General features: G+C 42.3%; 1 protein-coding gene across 2 annotated transcripts; it reads left to right on the top strand.

Annotated features, from left to right (window-relative positions):
- The first annotated feature begins 4,467 nt into the window (after positions 1-4,467).
- YTHDF1 (YTH N6-methyladenosine RNA binding protein F1) lies at positions 4,468-21,237 on the top strand. Of its 2 annotated transcripts, XM_068150094.1 has the most exons (5): positions 4,468-4,888; positions 5,300-5,324; positions 6,814-6,893; positions 11,894-13,420; positions 19,376-21,237. In XM_068150094.1, exons 1-5 carry the CDS (start codon positions 4,862-4,864, stop codon positions 19,400-19,402), a joined length of 1,686 nt encoding a protein of 561 aa, XP_068006195.1. In that variant the 5' UTR covers positions 4,468-4,861; the 3' UTR covers positions 19,403-21,237. The 2 variants fall into 2 exon arrangements, with proteins under 2 accessions (XP_068006195.1, XP_068006194.1); XM_068150093.1 differs by lacking the exon at positions 19,376-21,237 and having other exon boundaries at positions 11,894-13,483.
- Positions 21,238-21,494: the final 257 nt, after the last annotated feature.

The raw sequence follows: 21,494 nt of genomic DNA, 5'->3' as shown, positions 1-21,494 counted from the left end.
GTGTAACACTGTAACCTAAGGGGTAACACAGGTCTGTGTTTGGTGTTGGCTTTGTTGAGGGAAATGTTTGGCCATGAGTTCTGTGGTGACAGGTTGGACTTGATGATCTTTGAGGTCACTCCCAACCTTGGTGATGCTGTGATTTCTGATTTCTGTGATTTTAAAGCTAGCTTTGAAAGTTGCAGCTGCTTGGAAACAAAGATGTGTGCATCCCAGTCTAAACCACACACTTGACAAATCCTGAGCTCTCCATGTTAACATAAGAACTTGGGTGGTTTGTGTGGTGAAACGTGATAAATTGGGATTTTTGTCTTTGAAGGAAAACCTGGAGGCCTTTTCTTACAGCCCAGCCTATACAAACATTTCCATGAAAAGAACAGTGTTGGAATGGTTTAATTAAACAGGTGTTAATGAAAATCCCTGAGCAGCAGAGGGCACTGCCTATATACAAAATTCACAGACTCCTGCACCAAGCCAAGGTGGTTCTTGGGGTTTTGTCCATCATGAATTGAGCTGTAATTGCACATTATTTTCTGCTCCACAGATCCCCTCCTTTAGAAGTCTGCACTGGTTTTTAAGGGATGTATCCTAAAAGTATGATACAGAGTTAAGAAAATCCCTCCTGCAGCAGGTGTTTGGGGACTTTGCTAATGGGTTATAGTGCACCACCTGGTAATAGATAAGAATGATTGATGGGAGAGGTTGAGAGAGTTGGGGGTGTCTAGCCTGGAGGAGAGAAGGCTTCAGGGAAACCTTCTTGTGGCCTTTCAATATGTGAAGGGGCTAATAAGAAAGCTGGGGACAGACTCTTTAGCAGGGCCTGTTGTGGCAGGACAAGGGGTGATGGTTTTAAACTAAAAGATGAGAGATTTAGACTAGATAGAAGGAAGAAATTCTTTACAATGAAGGTAGTGAGGCACTGGAACTGGTTGCCTGGAAAACTATGGAGGCTCCAGGCCTTTAAGTGTTCAAAGCCAGGTTGGATGGGGCCTTGAGCAACCTGGACTAGTAGGAGGTGTCCCTGTTGACAGGTCACACTCTTTGTATATGATTTCCCTTCTCATGTTTTCACAAACAAGGTGTCAGCAACATGAAGAATAGATACTATTTCTGTGTGCCTCCTTTTATTTTTCACCCTAAAATGATGGAAATTCATGTTGGATCCTTGAGCTGGTTGCACTCCACAAGGGTGTGGGGTGCAGGGGGAAAAATGATTCCAGGCTGGGAATGTTTAATTTTATCCCCATGCTCATAGCAGAAAGGGTTGCAGAAAATGCCTGTAAAATCCAAATGAAAAAGCAAAGGCATCCTGTAGTTTACATGTGAACCCAGGATCCCAATGGCCAGGTGGGTTTGGAATCTCTCCAGAGGCGATTCCCCAAGTTTTCTAGGCAGCCTGCTCCAGGGTTCCAGCATCCTCACACCAAAGTAATTTCTCCTTCTGTTCAGATGGAAACTCCTGGGTTCTTGTTTGTGCCCACTGCCACTTGTCTTGTGAATGGGCACCACTGAGAACAGTCTGGCCCCATGCTCTTGCCCTCTACCCTTTAGTTCTTCCTGAGCATTGAGAAGATCCCCTCTCAGACTGCTCTCCAGAGCCCCAGCTCTCTCAGCCACTCTTCAGAGTGGCTCCAGTTGCCTCAGGACCTTTGTAGCTACTGCTGGACTGTCCAGCAGTTCCTTGTCACTCTTGAACTGGGGAGCCTGTATGCCTGACATGCCCTGTCTTTGACAAAGTAACAGGTATAGCCTAATAGCTGTAGCCCCCTGTTCTTTGGGATGCTGAAGCAAATACATTTCTAACATCCTGCCCACATACACTCATGGCAGGGATGATTCACAGTCACACAGTTTCTATATCAAGACTTAGTGAACATACATAATCACATGGACTTCAGAGCAGTACCCATCACCCAGGCATCCAGGACAAGCCTTTTTCTCTTCCTTCCAGACAGATGTTTCACTCTCTAGCCAGGCTGCTCACTTTGTTTTTGAAGCACTGCTTTTTAGGCAGCCTTTCCAGCTCCTTCAGGGACTCTCAAGAGCACAGAGTTACTTTGTCCAGAACTATATTGCAAGGCAATCAGAACCAAGATAAAACATGCCAATCTTTACTTGCTAAGCCTAACAAAGAACCCAAAGCCTCTCCAGGTGCTAAGGATGAACACACTGCTTTCTTCCTTATCTCTGAATGACTGAACAGAAAAAGGACAAAGGAAAAGAGACTGTATATTTTAAATATTTCATTAGAATAGTAAATTCAGACTCAAACTACTCATTTCCAAATAGAAAAGACTGGTTTTAACTCAGATGGTACTAGACTCAGTTTGGATCTCAAGTTATTACCTCAGGCAATATCACAGTATGTTACACACATGTTGAAAGCCTGATTTTTAACTTTTTCTCAAGTATGGTCTTATTCATAGGTTTACAGAATGGTTTGGGTTGGAACAGACCTTAAAGATCACCCAGTTTCAACCCCCTGCCATGGGCAGGAATGCCTCCCACTAGCCCAGGTTGCTCAAGGCCTCATCCAGCCTGGCCTTGAATACCTCCAGGGAGGGGTCATCCTCCCTGGGCAACCTGTTCCAGTGTCTTACCACCCTCACTGGAAAGAATTTCTTCCTAATCTCCAGTCTCAATCTCTCCTCTTCCAGCTCAAAGCCATTGCTCCTTGTCCTATCACTACAGCCCTTGTCAAAAGTTCCTCAGCTCTCCATGTGGGGTCTTATAGTGCTCATATCTAGAAACTCTAAATGGTGGATGTTTGTTGCACGAAACCTACACAAGAAGTATGTTGATAGCCAGAAGAAATTTACCAAACTAAATCTCTACAATGAAAATTCTTATTTCTGGCCAGCTTAAGGACCACGACTTCCATTCTCCAAACAGATGTCAGACACCTATGTAACACATTAAAGGATTATCATAGTATTATAGTATCAGTCAGGGTTGGAAGGGACCACAAGGATCATCTAGTTCCAACCCCCCTGCCATGGCCAGGGACACCCCACACTAGATCAGGCTGGCCAGAGCCTCATCCAGTCTGGGCTTAAACACCTCCAGGGATGGGGCCTCAACCACCTCCCTGGACAACCCATTCCAGGGCTTCACCACTCTCATGGGGAAGAACCTCCTCCTCACCTCCAGCCTGAATCTCCCCGCCTCCATTCCCCCTAGTCCTATCACTACCTGAGATCCTGAGCAGTCCCTCCCCAGCCTTCCTGTAGGCCCCCTTCAGATACTGGAAGGCCACAATTACACATAGATAATCAATGAAAATTCTTTGTTACAAATCCTTTGTTGCTGCACCTGTTTCCAAAGTCAAAAGGAAATTGTATTCTACAAATCTCACTTAGTTGCTGTCCTCTGGTGGCAGTGCTGTTTAGAAGCACTGCAGTGGTCTTTGTCTTTTGTTGTGGCTTAAAAGTCTCCCAAGCCCTCCACACTCTAACCAGGGACTGTGTTAACTCTCATTTACTCTGCTTTTGAGTCGGGATGGTGTCACCATAATACAATAGCAAAGAAAAACGATGCTGATTTCTGTCCCATCACTAAACATTGGTCATCAGAATTCAGATCTGAAGCAAGCTGTCACAGAAGTTTCTCTGTTAGAATCAGTATGTATAATAGCCTGCAGGACCTCGAGGAGGACAGGAACCGCCATTTAGCTCTCTGCACTACCCACGAACTTCGCCTCTACCAGATTTCAAGTAGGACTTAAATACTAGTGAGACATATAGGGAGTTCTGGTCATTAGATGTTTCACCCATTGGGCAAAAAACAACTCACCAAACACCCCCAACCCCCAGGCACATGAAGCACCAGTGGCACTGATGTAGAACTCAAATATTGCAAATAAAAGGGCTTTGCTTTGATCCGATTTCTCCTTAACAAATGTCTCCTTTCCCCCCTTCCTGAGAGACTTGTAGCAGGGCTGACCGATGACAGCTCCGGTGGCTTATTCAACGCTGCTTCTTACCTGATGCTATGATTCTATTTCCTCACCTGACTAGTTTACCTCTCGCCCTTCCTGAAATCAATAGAAACTACTTCAAAGGAGGCAAGATTTCACTCAGGCGCTGCAAAACAGCATCTAGAAAAGCGGAATTTATTACCCTGGGAAGAAGACCCCGAGACGAGAGTAAGGGGCCGCCACCAGCCGGGCTACTGGGAACACTCTACCACAGGCTCCATTCCGCAGCTCCCGCAGGCCCCAGGGCCGTACCTGCGGCGGCTGCGGGGTGGTGTGAAGGGGCCACGTGTGAGCCGGCATGGCCGAGCCCAGGAGCAAAAAGCGATGAGAAGGGAAAGGGAAGAGAGCAGGAAAGAGGCCGCGCGCCGCACCACCAGCCCGCCACCCGCCCGCGCAGGCGCAGCACGTTCCGCCGTGCTCCGCGCGCCTTCCTCCCCCTCCCCGCCTGCGCCTTCCCGGCGTGCCCCGCGCGCTCTCAGCGTTGACGTCACCGCAGCCCGGCGCCCGCCGCCATTGGAGTTAGAGGCTCCGGCTCCATCCCTCGCTGCGGCCCGACGGCGGTGGGCAAGGCCCGGGCGGCTCGGCCCGGGGGTATGTGAAGAGACGGGGCCGGCAGGGTGAAGCGAGGCGCGGGACCGGTGCCGGTCTACTGTCCCCTGGGTTTCCTCCCCTGCCCCGAGGAGACGCCGAGCGGCGGCGCGCACGCCAGCGGCCCTTTTCCCTCCCCCTCGGCCCTGGCCCCTTCCCCTCCCCGACCGCCGCCTGAGGGGAGAGGCGCCGCCGCCGCCCCTCCGCCAGGCCTCGGAGCTCCGCGCAGCGCCGAGCGGGCCCTGCCTTCTCCCCCCGGCGCTCTCTGCTGAACCACGGCGGCCCCGTACATGAATTATGTCTGCCACAAGCGTTGACCCTCAGGTAAGCAGCGAAGCGCGGGCCTGCCTCCTACCCAGCCGGGGGCGGGGGGTTTCCTTTGCAGGCCTGTACCTGTGTTTGGCCCGCGAGAAGCTTTTTCTTCTCCTTCTTTGCTTCCTTGGAGACTAGTGTTTCTCATTAAGTTCCCCCGCGAGCACTGCACGGGGCTACTGCTTTTCGAGAGCCGTGGCCATTTCTAAGGAAGGCCAGGGCTGAATGATACGTAAAGCATAACTCCTCAGCCCCCGTTCGAGCAAGCCTTGGTAAGCCATTTTTATGAGCTTTTTATCCATCCTTAAAAGCTGTGTGTTTTGCAGTAGCATTATAAGCTTTTTTTTCTGACATTAACTTAATTTCCTTTCTTTTCTTTTTCACTGTGTTCCCTCACTCAATCATGTGTCGTGGCTTCTCAAGAGACCGAAAGGACAGGATAATAAAGGTGAGGATCATGCTGAGATCTGGTTAAGTCGGTTTTGAAACAGATTAATTACACAGGCACCTGTGGGTGAGCAGAAAAGTGTTCTTCCTAGTCCCCGTGAATAACATCTGGAACAAGGGAAGTTGTCCTTTGTTTCAAAAATAACACAAACTTACTCATCTAAGCTCACTTGCATCCTACTTAATGCTAAAGAGTTTACAGTGGGAAGGACTATGTGTTAGTGCTAAACATAATAATGCCTTCAGTTCCTTAAAATAAAGCAGATTTCCACATAAAGTCAGCAGGATCTGCCTATTCAATGTCTATTTTTGCATACTTACAGTCTCTTCCTGCTGTATGAGTACAATTATGTCACTGGGATGCTGTTGAGTGATATATGTACCAGGTGTCATATATAAGCCTACACAATTATTTAAGGAATTTAAAATTTGAAAAAAGATGAAATAATAATCCTTTTAACTCCTCTGCTTCATTTGAGATTGATTTTAATGCTAAGTTGTCTTAGAAAATACCTTGATTGTTAGTGGGGTTGCTGATGAGTGTATAACTGTTTAGGCTTGCAGACTAACAGTATTCACCTCATAAATGCTTTTAAATAGATCTTAACCTGCCTTAAAAATCCACCTACATCTAGTTACATAAAGCTTTACCCTATTCCTGTGTTTGTAAATGCTCTTTTTCCCCCTCCTTCTCCTCCCCTGACAAAGTTTGCAGTAATACTCTGGTAAATGGAATCTGTGAAATTCCCAAACTTGTTTGTTAAACAGCTGATTTGCTGTAGTGGTATTTTGACTTCAGCTCTTCTGTGAAACAGGTAAAGCAGCTGTCACTTCATGTGTTTGACCTTCTTTTCATAAACTTGAAGCAAAGGAAATAATTTGAAGTTCCCTAAGAACCGTTTCAGTTGGAGCCATCTTTCAGTAATAGCTTTTGAATGCCTTTCACACCTGAACTTATGCTTAGGTGGCCCTTTGCTTGTGATAAATGTCTGTATTTTACACATGAGAAAATGGAGACTTAAAATTCTGCTGAAGAATACCAGAATATCAAGAAGGCACTTAGCAGCCATTATTTCATAGTTAAATGTGACCTCACCTAATCTTATTTTAGCCAACTTAATTTAAGCAGCAAGTAACAGATGCTGGGAGAAGTGTAAATTAGTTTGAGAGTTCTAATTATGGACCAGAACAATAGATGCTGTTTTCCAATATTTTTTTTCCACTAAATTCTTGTCAACGATCACAATTTTTTATTCAGAGTTAGTTCACAGGAGTTGTCTTTTCACTCCTGACTGTAGAATATATTTAGTGTTTAAATATACTGAATAGTAGCGGATAAAATAATGCAAAGAGAAACCCTGTGCAGGAAAAAATGTTACCCCTTGGTCTTTGAGTCTTCATGCTGTGAAGGAGGAGTGAAACACTAAAGGGACTCTCTGCTGAAGTGCTTCTAAGCAGTGTTACAACATGTTGTCCCCTTCTTCTTGCAGTACAAAATGGTTCGTTACACCAGAAGGATACAGTTCACGACAACGATTTTGAACCTTACCTTTCTGGGCAGTCAAATCAGGTTAGTGTATTTTTAACCTTTATTTTTTTCTTCTTTGGCATGCTCTTGGCACTCAATTCATGGGATTATGTCGAGGGAGCAAATTCCTTAAATAGAAATGGAAAAAGAAATGACTGGCATATTGTGTTACTTGCTAATACAACCAGCATTTGTGCTCACAAAGCTAAGATTACTCTGCATATCCGGATGGCCACAAGTCAAATTGGAGTTAATGCTCTAACTAGTGTCTGCTGATTGCTCCTCCAATTGAAGGTCATTGAGAGGGTTGGGCTGTGACAGCCTACTTGATCTCGGGGTTCTTTGATGGAAGAATTGCATGTGGGAGTTAGAAGGTTCTGCTTTTGGGCTCTCCTGATTTGTGTAATTTGTATAATCCTAGAAACTAGCATGGTTGAACTTTGGTTTGGATGCTTTCTAGGCAGCTTGTAGAGATGTTCAGCTTTCTTTTTCCACTTCAGCAAATATTGTTGTTCTTTCCTGTCCTCTGAAATATCTGAAGAATTAAAGATGTATTATTTTAAGACACTAATGCAAACTCTCAGCATAATCCACTTCATTCTAACATACATCAAATCAACATCCATGATTTAAATACCATTATCATTGAAAATACCTTCTGTTTGAAGTTATTTTTGACATAACAATCACATCTTTAAAGTGAACAAAGCACAGGATACAAAATACTTCACACATACAAAATGCCATTTTAGAGGGAGACCTGCTGAGATAGATGATTATTTCTTGGCAGAAAGGTTAAGTGTTATCTTTAAAAAGGGCAATTTAGAATTCAGCCTGAAGCTGCCAGATACCACTGTTAATATTGGTGACATCACTGAGCTTGCTTGCAAAAGGAAATTATTCTACATGCCATAACCCCCCTGAGTATATAATGTGCTGTTCTGCTTCATTTATGGAAACTGATTTAAACTTGAACACCAGAGCAACCGGTATCAACTCATGTGCTGTGTGTTGTTTGACTTCAAGGTGTGTTAACACATTTGTTAGAGCATAGAAATAGATGGGACTTCTATAGGTTTGATTTGGATCATGGCTTCAGGAAAGGTGCAAACTTCAGGACAGTATAGATACACTTGAGCTGGTTTCCATCCTGGAATGCTATCTAGACGGCACTGTAGAAGTCAGGCCAAGTGCTACATAACATGAACTGAGCTCTGCACTATGTGAGTTCCAGCTCCCTAGCCAAGCTTTAAACTCACCTGCAGCATAGATGTGTCCTGCAGACTTGAGTGAAAATGATTTAAGGGGAAACACTCCCTTTTTCTCTGCAATTCATGTACTGTAGCAGAGAGAAAAGCAGGAAACCTGGGGGAAAACAGGAAAATTTCCCTTTATAATGCCAAATTAGTTTTGAAAGAAATGGAGTCTTTCACCTTCCTCTAATGGTTTGAAAATCCACTTCATCACATTTGTATGCAGTTCTTAATGACTTAAACCCCAAATAGGCTTTTCTAATGAGTAAGAAACTGAACATTACACTCCATATGGAAAACATACAGACCCAACTATCACTTCATATGGAAAAAATGCAGACCTAACTGTTACAGTTTAATTCTAGGAAATTTGTCTTAGTGGTCAACAAAGCCCAGCTATTACACTGAAATAGAAAAATTGCTGTGACTATTAGAATTTCCATAATTCTAATAAAGTTTTTCTCACATGGAAATGTGGCAGAGTTATTTATGCTGCGGTGAGAATTTGGCATGCTACAAGAAACAATTGTGTAGGTTGTCTTACAGTTTTAACTGGAAAGTGACAGTGGCATTAATTAGGGATGTGAGATTTTTGTACTGGAAACAACCATGTTTCTGAACAGAGCATCATTATCTACTTACTCAGTCAGATTGATTCAGCCCTTGAAAATGACTGTAAAATGCAAGTGACTTAAAGATGGGAAACCAACTGGGTGGTTTAGAAAATCCTTAGGAAATGAAAAAAATCATTCAGAAATTAAAAGCCCAGCTGACAAAACAATGTATTTGACATCAAAGATCAAAAGTAGGTTGACAATATTATGTTAATTTCATCTTCCAAAGACACAAATGAGATTTTTAAATCATACTGAGCATATTGTACAAGCAAATAGAATATAATTGTTGTCTTTCTGGTTTTTAGGTAGTGATTCCTTCTTTTCTTTCCTTAAAGGTTCTAGTATTCAAGTAGAAATGGTTAATGCAGGTCAAATTTGAGCTGTGATAGCTTTTCATTATAAAACACTTTTATGTGCAGAGGGAATTGCTCAAAGTAGAGTATTGGTGTACAAAGCAAGGAAGGCATCCCCCATATCACCTCATCCAGAAACAAAATCAGGGAATGGTTTGGGTTGGAAGGGACTTTGCAGATCATCTAGTTACAACCCCCCTGTCATGGACAGGGACATTGCCAGGTTGTCCAAGGCCCCATCCAACCTGGCTTTCGACGTTTACAAGCTTGGAGCCTCCACAGCTTCTCTGGGCAACCTGTTTCAGTGTCTCAGCACCCATACAGGGAAGAATCTTTGTCCTGTGTAATCTAAACCTAGTTTCTTCCAGTTTGAAGCCATTACCTCATGCCCTGATGCTTCATGCCTTTGTTGGTTTCCCAGCTCTCGTGTAGGACCCCTTGAAATACTGGAAGGCTGCTCTAAGGTGTCCCTGCAGCCTTCTCTTCAGGCTGAACATCCCCAACTCTTTCAGCTTTCAAAAGATTATTCATGAGTTCCAGGGATTACTAGCAAGCAGCATGCCTTGGGAGAAAGAAGGATTCCCTCCCTCATTAACAGAGTGATTGGGACGGCTTGTACTTGTTTGTGTGTTGTTTTTATTTTTTCCCTCCAATGATAATAACAAAAAACTATAAATGAGGCAGAAAGATCAAGGTTGAGTGTGTTGAAGTCAATGTTTTGCTGTTAGAGTGAAGCACTTGAGTCAGTTTTTTTTTTACATGCTGGCACAGAGCCAGTCAAAATAGATAGAATGTTTTGTGAAGATGTCTGCTGAAAGTTTCCTTTAATCTGGTTAGAAACCTTCTGGAAACTTTGCAGGCTGTGTGATGGCAGGTGACAGCCTCAGGAATCATCTAGAATCCCTTAGCAGAAGGATTTTTTGGAAGAAAACACCTGCTTTGGCTAGGCTTACAGAACCCTAGAATCATTCAGCTTATTCTTTTTTTTGTCTTAATAAATTCTAGATCTGTAGAATGTGTGAAGATAAATAGTTTTTCAGAGATTCTGTCGTCTTTTTGCCTGGATTTGGTTTTGCATTTTCTTGCTGCTTCAAGATGTGATTCATAGCAATCTTGAAGTCAAGTCATTCAGAAAAATGACATTTTTTATATGCTAAATATTGATTATTTTAGCTTGGGAGTCTTAAAAAATTGATGCATTTTGGAAGCTTTTCTCATAGGAAGGTGGGTTATGCACCTCTCATTGATGGTAAAATTTGCACCTAAATCAAGGCAGGAGGAATAGTGACTGAGATAATTTCTTTTTGACTCAACAATGCTGGATTTAGGCTTTTTTAAATCTCAGAAGTGGTTACAGATCTGTCTGTGAGTCTTGGAGGCATTTTATGGGATCATTCTGTGTGTGGAAGGGAAGGATCTTGAATTACTCTGACTGTGGGGTGGCACAGAAGGGAGTTGTTGAAAAATGAGCAGTAAAATTCACTATCAGTTGTGTATTGTGCTTATCTTCAGCAAGGTGGTGTGTTTTTTTGGTGTGGGGTGGGTTTTTTACTTCATTTTTTGGAATGAGCTGAGAAATAGTTGATATTTTTTGCAAGATGACTGAAGTTCCAGTGCAATTTTGCTGATTTTGCCAATAGCTGTGGGTTTTTGTTTTTTTTTCAAGTTTGAAATCTTGCAGCTTGAAAGAAATGTTAGTTCCTCTTAAAATAATCTTTCTCTGTGAGTAAGGAAAAGGGAGCTGCTGTTTGACTCATTAACAGGAGATGCTGACCTTCTTCCCCCACACTGGTAATTACAGTTGGAGTGTTGCTTTGGAAAGTCTCCAATAAATATGCTTCAAGTTTATTTAAAGAGGAATAAAACCTATTTTAGAATATTCTGTTTGTTCTTTTGCATTGTTGAAGATGAGAACATACAGAATGCTGCAAAATTAAGGGTCAGCAGAAGATTGATGTTGGAATGAATGGCTTCTCTGCTTGAGCTAAGGAGGGAAAGATGGAATTTGAGGGGGATCTGCTGGTTTGTACCCAGTCAGTCTCTTGTTTCATAGAGTAGAAAAGGTGGCCTGTGTGGAAGGACTGTGAGAAAATGTCTTGTACACTTGTAACTGTGCTAGTGAGGGAGGAAGAGACCTTTGCAAAAGGCTGAGTAGGGTCTTTCTCAGTTTGGATGGTATGTAGCACATCACATTTCTATGCACTAGACTCCAGTATGCAGTCACCTGCATTTCAGCTTGTAGTTGTTGGGGCTGCTTACACCAAACTTGGGGTGCTGCTTAGTGATCTCTCTGTGTTCCTATCTGTTGGAAGGGTTTTTTTGCATGTTTTACCACTTCAGGTATGTTTTGCCTCTCAAAACAATTCCAGTATGAGGACTGTAATTGTATTTGCTGTTACCTGTGTTGTTGCATTAGTTTAACCTAACACTTCTCCCGTACAGTGATCTAAAGCTGTTCCTTAGTTTTATGAGACACAAAATATATTGTTATATAAGTTCCTTGTAATATTTTCAGCTGTTGGTAGATTAAATAATTCTAGGAGCAGCCACTAAACACTTAGTAATGTAACTGAGTTTACATGGTTTCAAAATCTCAGTACTAACCTCATTGTGAGCCACCAGTCCTGGAGTGTGTTAGAAATGCTCAGATCCTACAGTTTAGCCCTGCATCTTTCTTGGGAGTGTGAACTATGATCTATAATTAGAACATAAATTACCTTCTCTCTGTTTGTTTCTATTTGGTGATGAAGAGTGGTGGGATTATTTATAAGTGAAGGGGGGTTTGTATCTAAAGTTCCCTTATTTTTTGTCTTTAACAGAACAGTAGCTATCCATCAATGACTGATCCCTATCTGTCCAGTTATTATCCACCATCTATTGGGTTCCCCTATTCTCTCAGTGAAGCACCATGGTCTACAGGAGGAGATCCTCCTATCCCATATCTCACCACCTATGGACAGCTCAGTAATGGAGATCATCATTTTATGCACGATGCTGTTTTTGGACAGCCTGGGGGCCTGGGAAATAACATCTACCAGCACCGGTTTAACTTCTTCCCTGAAAATCCTGCCTTCTCAGCCTGGGGAACGAGCGGATCCCAAGGACAGCAGACTCAAAGTTCAGCCTATGGGAGCAGTTACAGCTACCCACCTAGTTCACTGGGTGGTACCATCGTGGATGGACAAACAGGATTTCATAATGATACGTTAAATAAAGCTCCTGGAATGAACAGTATTGAACAGGGAATGGTTGGACTCAAGATTGGTGGAGACGTTACAACTTCAGCGGTGAAAACAGTAGGGTCTGTTGTCAACAGTGCTGGAATGACAGGTACCCTCTCTGGTAATGGTGGATCTAATGTAAACTTGCCAGTATCTAAACCAACCTCCTGGGCTGCTATAGCTAGCAAGCCTGCGAAACCACAGCCTAAAATGAAATCAAAAACTGGACCTGTAATCGGGGGAGCATTGCCTCCTCCACCTATAAAGCATAATATGGACATAGGGACTTGGGACAATAAGGGTCCTGTGGCAAAAGTTCCTGCCCCCCAACAGATACCTTCTCCTCAGTCTGTTCCACAGCCACAACAACAAATTGTTCAGCCTGTTCCAACTCAGCCTCCTCCATTGACTCAGCCTCAGTATCAGACCCCTCAGCAGGCACCCCAAAACCGCTGGGTAGCTCCTCGCAACAGGAATGCAGCTTTTGGCCAAAGCGGAGGAACTGGTAACGACAGCAGCTCAGCTGGCAGTACCCAGCCCAACCCTCTTCCAAGTGGCGAGTCCCATCCTGTCCTTGAAAAACTGAAAGCTGCTCACAGCTATAACCCTAAAGATTTTGAATGGAACCTTAAAAATGGACGTGTGTTCATAATCAAGAGCTATTCTGAGGATGATATTCATCGTTCCATTAAGTATTCTATTTGGTGTAGTACAGAACACGGCAACAAACGTCTGGACAGTGCTTTTCGGTCCATGAATAGCAAGGGTCCAGTCTACTTGCTGTTCAGTGTCAATGGTAGTGGACACTTCTGTGGAGTAGCAGAGATGAAATCACCTGTGGACTATGGCACCAGTGCAGGTGTCTGGTCTCAGGACAAGTGGAAGGGGAAATTTGATGTCAAGTGGATCTTTGTGAAGGATGTGCCCAACAACCAGCTCCGACACATCAGGCTGGAGAACAATGACAACAAACCCGTTACAAACTCCCGTGACACACAGGAGGTGCCCTTAGAAAAAGCAAAACAAGTGCTTAAAATTATTGCTACTTACAAGCACACGACCTCCATCTTTGATGACTTTTCTCATTATGAAAAGCGCCAGGAAGAGGAGGAGGTGGTGCGGAAGGTAAACTTCTTAAAACATTTATTTTATGCACAGATATGGGGAAAATGAAATGGGGAGGCTGCTATGGTGGAGAAAATGTAAGTAGGAATTTGGAATGCTTTTAATACACCACAGCTTGGTGGGTTTGTGTGTGTTTAACAACACAGAAAACAACCTGGTCCTTTTTTGGGTGTGACAGTTTCCTAGCTAACAAAACCAGACAGGTGAAGGACATAATGTCTCTCTTTATTTTTTGAGTTCTAATCTTTTAATCTTAAAATGATTGATAAACTAGGGAATAGTTTCTGATGCAGAATGGGATTCTACCAGGGATTGCCATGTAAGTGTTTTGCCTTAAATAAGAGAGTGTTTTAACACTATATCACTGGAGCTGGGCTATCAAAATTGATATCTGTATTAGCATTTGAAATTGTGTACATCACCTCGAAGAGCAAGAAGCCTGATCTTGTCCAGTTGATCTCTTTGGAAAAGAAAGACTTGCATAAGATTGCTGAAGTAGTGCTAGAAAGATGTGGTTTTGCTGCTGTCTTACTTGAGTAAATAAAGGGTTTCCAGTTCCTGGGTCTAATCTGTCTACTAAATTTTGAACAGTATTGAGCCAAGATGTAGTAAGAGAGATTTGGGCAGTAGCTAAAGATGTAGTCAGAGATTTGGGTGGTAACTGAGAAAGTGTATTAAAAACCTTTTTATTGTGGTTCTCAGGTCTACCCTAAGAGATACCTATCCCTGTCCATCCCATGATCTCAGTTCCAGGAATGCCCTTCTCTAATTAGGAAGTTGTGAAGTAATGGACTGACAAGCTACTAGGTGTTAGGATGTGTAATTACTAGCTAATTAACACTTCAAGTTGCTTAATGTTGACAATGTTTGATAGACTTTTGTGGAGCATTTCCAGTCAAGCATTTATTGACAGTCCAGTTAAGTGCAGCTCACACTTGCCTCAAATTGGTTTTGAAGCAAAGACTTATTGCATGTTCCTGAGGCTTAAATTAAAGTTGCTATTTTAAAGGTTTTATTGCCATTTAAAAATGCAGGTAAAATTGCTTTAAATTCTCTTGACAGAATATACCCTTAAATTATGAGTGAAAAGGAGGTCAGTGTCTGAAGAACTTCTTAGCTCAGCTTTTCCTTGCCATAACTTATGATGTGTGTAGCATGGCTCAGCGCAGCAGGGAAGGAGAGCTTCACATCTGAAGTGTTTCTCTTGTACTCCCTGTGGGGCTCCACAAGCTAAAACCTGAAAGCTTTCACTTCATCACTTCATTCCTTCAGCAGACAATTAGCAATTCAATATTTAATGTGACCTGTATCTTGAGAGGTGTTTCCTTATGGAGGACAGAGTAAGGCCTGAGGTCCGTTGCCCAGCATTTGCAGTGCATGTGGGGACCATTGTTTTGGTTGGGTTTTTTTCAGTGCTGAGTCTCTCTGTGGTTTGCTTCTGGGTCTGGAGGGGAGAATAATGTGGGTGTTTAAGGAGTGAGTGCTAGGAAAGTGATGGGAGAGCTCATCTGGAAGCATTAACTTGCAGGCCTAAGGAACACCCAATGGCTGCTTACTGAACTTCTTTGCTTTGTGGGTAGCTCCAGGGCCTGATGTCACCTACTGGGCTGATCCTGCTTTGGCTTGTTTTACTACAGACAGCTATTCCCCACTTTTAGCTTAGGTGCTGATAGAGTATTTTTGCCCAGCTCACTGCTTTTTGACAGGATCAGTTTTTCAAAAGAATGATTTTTTTTTATATATGTTTTTTTTTTTCTGCTAAATGTAAAACTGAGCCTGTGGCTTGTGTGACACATTCTGAAAATGAACTCTGAAGTCTTAATTTAACATTTCTTCCATTGCTCTGAGTAGCTCAGAAAATGGGACAATATACAAATAGTCGGAGTATGCTGAGGGAGGTAATAGTGCTAGAGAGGTAAAGCAGATCAGCAGTGAACTGCAATGAAAAACAAGGTGCTGCTTGTCAGGTTGTGTTCTGAAAGCTATTGTCTGGAAAGTTAATCACTGACTAAATGAGTTTAGAAGTCCAGCTGATTGCTAGAAGAGTTCCTTTGCAGGATATGCACACACTTGGAAGTTTGTGCTGTGGAAGGTGAAGCCTTCCTGTTACACAAAGTTAACCTTCCTATCACAGTGGTTTTTGAAGACATTGCCGGTTAGCTGAACAGCCTAACTTGACAGTTTTCAGGTGGTTGGTAGTGCTGTCTTAACTGGTTGTCAGGTTGCCAGGTTTTACCTGTTATACTCTATGTAGCACTAAAATTACCTGTGGAAACATTGTGTTTCCATTTCACCATGGTTGTGAATTGGACAAGGGCCAGAATTCTTTAAAATGTCCTCATGGAGAGCTTAAATGCTTTAATTTCAAGTACACAGGAATATTTAGTAGGGAAGAATGCCTTCATGTCATCTGTGCACTGCATCCATTAGCACTTCAGCTCCTATCTTGAGGCGGTTGCAGTTTATTGCCAGCCGGTGTGTCCTTAACTGACATTTGCAGAGGAAGCTCCAGCGTGTGTTCTGAGTTCAACTGACCCAGGAACCTCTGGTAACACCAGATCATCAGACGAGGATTTGGCAGGTTTAATGCTGGATGAAATTCATTAAAGTGCCAAAGATTCATCAGTGCTGCCAGCATTGCTTAAGGATTGTGTCATCATCTAGAATTGAGAGAAGATTTGTTCGTGCTGGAATGCAAGTCCAGCTTTTGATTTGCCAGAGTAATAAACGGTTTAAGCCCAGTCTGGTGACCCAGAACCAGGGAAAGGAGTGATAGTAGGATATTGGTTTCTGGAATGAAATACCGAGAAAATTAATGGCATGAAATCTCTCCAGACCCTTCTCCCAGTGTTTCTCAGGCAGTTTCCAGAGTCACTGCATTGTCCACAAGGAGAGAAACTTTGGTGTTATAACCTCAGGCTCTTGGAAGCTAAAAACGTTGCAACATGTGAGGGAATTCTTGAAAAAGAAAATGCAGTGGAATGTGACATCATTAAGGTTCCCTAGAAACATGCATGAGTTAACTTTAGAAGACAACTTTGTAATGACTAAAAGCTTGCAAAGAAGATACACTTGATGCAGAACTTTTAAGGAGGGAATGTTGTCCTTCCCCCAAAACTAGTTAAAAACATTTCTATTTTAAAATTAATACCAATAGTTTGTTTTGCTGTGAAGATAGCTTTATATTTGTGTGTTGGAAGATGAGTGCTTCCATCCCACTGACCTTACCAAATAAAGTTGAGAAGGAGGGTTGACAGCTGCTTCAGACTGAGGTGAGGGGAACAGCAATTTGTTTCCAAAATGTAAGCTTCTGCAGGGTTTGTGAAAACTCACTTTCCCTCTGTCTGAGGACTAGACATAGTTAATGTCATGAAGGAGAAGTGTGCAGCAGCATACTCCCCTGTGAGATACCAGAGTTCTCCAGGAGAAGAAACTGTGAAGGCTTGGGATGGATCTTCAGAACCAACATGAGCAAAGCTTTGTTACTTCCTTACAGAACTGCTTGTGCTTCCTTGCTGTAATGCTAATAGCAGTATAAAGAGAAGAATTTGATTAGAGCTAAAAAGCAGCCATGCTCAAGAGCACAAAGAACTGTTCCATCAGTTTATATGATTTCAGATGCTTTTTTAAAAGCAAGACTCAGATTAGTCCCCAAGAGAGAAAGCAAGTAGCAAGGTAAGAGGAACTGCTTAGTAGTTTACTCAGTAAATGGTGATTTATAAAGCCTGAACTGAGTCCTGAATGCATGAGCAGACATTTAGATAGCAGGTTGAAGTCTCAGTTGCTGGCCTGTCTTCTAGTTGCGTGGGACTAGGCCATGGGAATGGAAAACTTTGATTTTTCTGAGAGGAAGTGGAATTATGAAGGGCAGTGGATGACCCCATAGAAAACTGAAACAAAGTTATGTAAAGTGGCAGAGGGACAGAGGACAGACCAGGCTTGGTAGGACTGCAAGGCAGACCAAAGGGGATTTGCCACCTTAGAAATGGAAGTGGATGGAATGATTAATTTATAGGAAGTGTGAAAATGGGGTCGATACAATCAGGTTTAGATTCTTTTAAGCACCTTTTGTCTGAAGCATCAGGCAGCCAAAAGTTCTTTTCATTAAGAGCATATAACACCTAATACATTCTGGTACTCTGCCACTAAGAGATTACATTCATGGGCAGTTCCTCATAAATCAGTAGTTAAAAGCTAGGAGGAATATAGAAATTTTTTTCCCCCTTTTATTTTTTAAGCAAATTATATCACTTTTTTATGGTCTGGTAAAAGTTTTTTCCTTCTAAGTCATAGATTGCAAATTTACACCAGAGTTTGTTGACTTCATTTTATTATGAAAATGGAAATACTGATATTATTCTGACTGGAGGCAAAAATCAATATATTCCATTAAAAAAAAACCAAACCGTCATTTAATTTTATGCTGTGACCAGCTGAAGCAGGAAGTACAGTCTGTTATGTTTCTAGTCTTGGGTATATTTGCAGATAAACTTTGCACCACAACAGCAACAACTCTGAGATGAGTTTTATGTGGCTTCCACAAAACAAGTGAAATCTGAAGGCGTTAGTCTAGGACTTGACTGTTGTTTACACTTAGCCTATTCACAATTTCCTTGCTTCAAGTAGGATTTGGTGCCATATTGATGCCTTTGAGTACAGTACACAAAGTCTTTACCTGCCAGCTTTGCGCTCTGCAGTCTGGGATGAAAAGAGAAATGGCAAAGGCTGAACCCTTTCTGTTCAGTCTGTGTGGAAAAATACACTGACCTGAAGATACAGCAGCTTATTTCAGTCAACTTATCCTGCTGTCACCTACCTGTTCTGCAATTTAGGGGCTCATGAAACAGTTACTGATAATGTCCACCTTTTTTGTTACTGTGTTGCTCACTTTTTAAGCCCTTTGCAGCTGCTCTGCTCCAGATGGAAGCAGAGGCATGACTTTGCTGCTGAGAGAGCACAGATTAGCCCAGTGAAGACTTAGAGCAGTTGAGGGATGCCTGCAGGTATCTCTTAGTTTACCTGTGTCCAGTATCTGTTCATAGCAGTTTTTTGAGACCTCAAAGACCCTACTGGCTTCTGTACTAGAAAGTGTTTGGAAATTCTGGGGTCATTCAGTCTGGTTGTGTTGGTTTTTATCAGACTATGCAGAATCACAGAACTCTTCTTCCACCTGTTAATGTATATATATTTATTTATTTTTTAAACCCTTGGCTTGTCAAGTATTTCACAGCCTCCCAGAATTTCTAGAGAGCTCAAATCCCTACTTTTAGTGAATGTTGCTAAACTCCAAAGTCACAGAATCCTGGAATGGTTTGGGTGGGAAGGGACCTTAAATATCATCTAGTTCCAATCTCCCTAGAATGAGCAGGGTCACCTTCCACTAGACCAGAATACTTGAAAATTCTACCATTTCTGTGGCGTTCACCATTGCATCATCTTTTCATGGAGTTCACCAGTCCACCACCTTCTTCCTATGGAGTTAACCATTCATAGAATCATTAAGGTTGGAAAAGACCTTTTAGGACCATGGAGTCCGACTGTAAAATCCACCACCTCTTTCCTGTGGACTTCACCAATCCACCATCTCCTTTCTGCCCTTGCATTGGTCATGCTTCTGCTGCAGCAGCTAAAATAATCCAGAAATCAGGAGTCCTGCAGGCCCAGACTCTGCCTAGCAATGCTGGTAATTCTCTCCATTCCTTGCTGTGACCATATACAGTCAGTTTGAAGCGACTGTGCAGCTCTTCCACTTGAAGCTGCACTCAAGCTCTCAAATCCTTGGGCCTGTCAGGTGTGTCCACTCTATTTACAGAACACAGCAGCAAGGTTTTCTAACCAGCAGTATCATTATCTGGGGGTACTTCAGAGCTGTTACACAACTTCACAGCTTTTGTTTGCTTGTTGGAATAAAGGAGTTAAAAAATTCTAACTTGTAACTCTTCTTTCTCTTTGCAGGAACGCCAGAATCGAAACAAACAATAAGAATAAGCATACCCAGTTTGATAGATGTACTAGAACTGATATTAAATTCGACTCTGAGAAACAAAATTGAAAGTCTGCTGGTGCTGTATGCTGGCATCAGGACAGACTAAAGCTTTCCGCTCCAATATATCTCTCTTCTCGTGCAGGGGAAATTAAGTTGTGGCATCTTTAAGTACATTGTAGTTTACTTTTGCCCAAGTGAATCTGCATTGATTTGTATCTTATTTTTTTCCCCCCCTCTATGTACAACTCTTTAGAAACCATTAATAAAAGTGTGTCTGGTTTTATTCTTTTTTTTAAGTTGATAAACAGTTATCTTAACCTAATGTGGACCTATACATGAGCATACTAAAGTGTCAGTGCTTCCCAAAGGCTTTATTTTGGCACAAGTTTATGTTCCTAGCCAGATACAGAGATTATGAAGAACACATCACAGATCATCCTTCTCTCTCACCCCCTCCCCCCCCAATTTTTTTCCTCCCCTGGCAAAAGTCAGAAATCATGTCTCTGATTTGTTTAATTAAAGAAGCCCAACATTGATTCTTTTTGGTTTTCCCTTTTATTGGAGAGACTTTATTTTTTTTAAGTGTTATTTTAGTGTTTAAATTTTGATTTCCTTGCATTGAGATAACTGCACTTCAGAATATTTTACATGAACCCCCTTCCATTTGATCCCTCTGTGCAGCTGCTGCTTTTTCTTTGCGCCCTCTTACCCGTCCAAATTACGCTTCATAAACCTGCTGACGCGTCAGTGTTTCGAGGTTGGGGTTTGGGTGGTGTTTTACTTTTTTTTCCTGTCTAGTAGAGAAATCAAATTGTCAGTGAAAATGTTTCTCTGGGAGAAAAAACCAACAAACTAAAACCCACCCCAACCTTTTTCCCTTCCCCATTCTGTTGAGCAGCGCTTCGGTGTGCATCCATCACCCTACGCGTCCTGGCGAGGGCGAGTGAGGTGCTTTCCTCTCAGCCAGAATTCTGCTTTTCTGGGTTGGTTTTTCCTTTTTTTTGTAGCTTAAGGAAATAAACAATGTGATGCTCTCAACGTTGCAGGGGGTTTTCTTTTCTTTCATTTTTCTTCTCTTTTTGTTTTTGGACAAAAAAAATGTGTTTAAAGCCCGTTTCAGCTTTCAGGCGTTCTTAGTTAATTGCAGATCATTTTTAATCCTTCCCTTCATTATTCTCTTCCCCCCACTTCCCCCCTCCCCCCCAATCCCTAATGCCATTTCTTTTTTTTTGTTAATACCAATAATGCTGAGCTTTAATGTAGGAACTAATAGTATGGATAATATGATGGATTATGCCTCAGATGTTTAAAATCGACAGTGTGTAATGTCTAATTTTGTTTCTGGGGTTTTTTTTACCTTTTTTTCTGTTGGATGAGTAAAAAAAAAAAAAAACACAAAACAACAACAACAAAAAAAAAAAAAGAGAAAAACATCAAAAAAACAACCACCACCAAAACCTGTTTTAAGAAACTGAATTTGCTGTCATGTTTTTGTGGAGTGAGGGGACCGTCGGAGAACCTGTCACCAACTGGAGTTTCAATTAAGCATGGAAATGGTGCTCATGTCCGCTGCTCTAGCACACTGAATCTGCACGTGTTTATTGTTAGAGGATCTTTTACTATATTAGGAAGCAAGTATCTTCAGAATACTATTTACTCCAAAAGGACCTCCAATTTAAATAAAGTTTAATCTGTATCATTTAGACTTGTATTTAGAACGTATAACTCTTGTCTCTGAACTGTTACTGCCTGTAAGGGGTAATGGACAGCATCAGATTTAACTTTTCCTCTAGGAGAATACAAGCCTTAATAAACAATACATATTTAGCAAGTTTGATGTCATTTTTCATTTTTTTTCCCCTCCCCTGCTTTCAGTTGTCTTCCTTTGTTGCAGTCACCCTTTTTACCAGCTTGTGCGTGTGTGTGTGTTAGGAATAGTGTGACCAGCAGGAGCAGGGAGGTCATAGTGCCCCTGTACTCTGCTTTGGTTAGGCCGCACCTTGAGTCCTGTGTCCAGGTCTGGGCCCCTCAGTTTAAGAAGGACATCAAAACACTTGAGCGTGTCCAGAGAAGGGCAACAAGGCTGGT

The sequence above is a fragment of the Melanerpes formicivorus genome, unplaced genomic scaffold (genome assembly GCF_026170545.1).
Source record: "Melanerpes formicivorus ecotype bairdi unplaced genomic scaffold, bMelFor1.0.p_v2 SCAF_19, whole genome shotgun sequence".
Classification (NCBI taxonomy): Eukaryota; Metazoa; Chordata; class Aves; order Piciformes; family Picidae; genus Melanerpes; species Melanerpes formicivorus.
This window is presented reverse-complemented; position numbering and strand designations above follow the sequence as displayed.

Bases quoted from the DNA above. Each gene is read 5' to 3' on its own strand.
- YTHDF1 (XM_068150093.1), top strand. From the start codon at position 4,862: ATGTCTGCCACAAGCGTTGACCCTCAG. The intron at 4,889-5,299 runs GTAAGCAGCGAA...TGGCTTCTCAAG, and splicing joins CCACAAGCGTTGACCCTCAG to AGACCGAAAGGACAGGATAA. The intron at 5,325-6,813 runs GTGAGGATCATG...TTCTTCTTGCAG, and splicing joins GAAAGGACAGGATAATAAAG to TACAAAATGGTTCGTTACAC.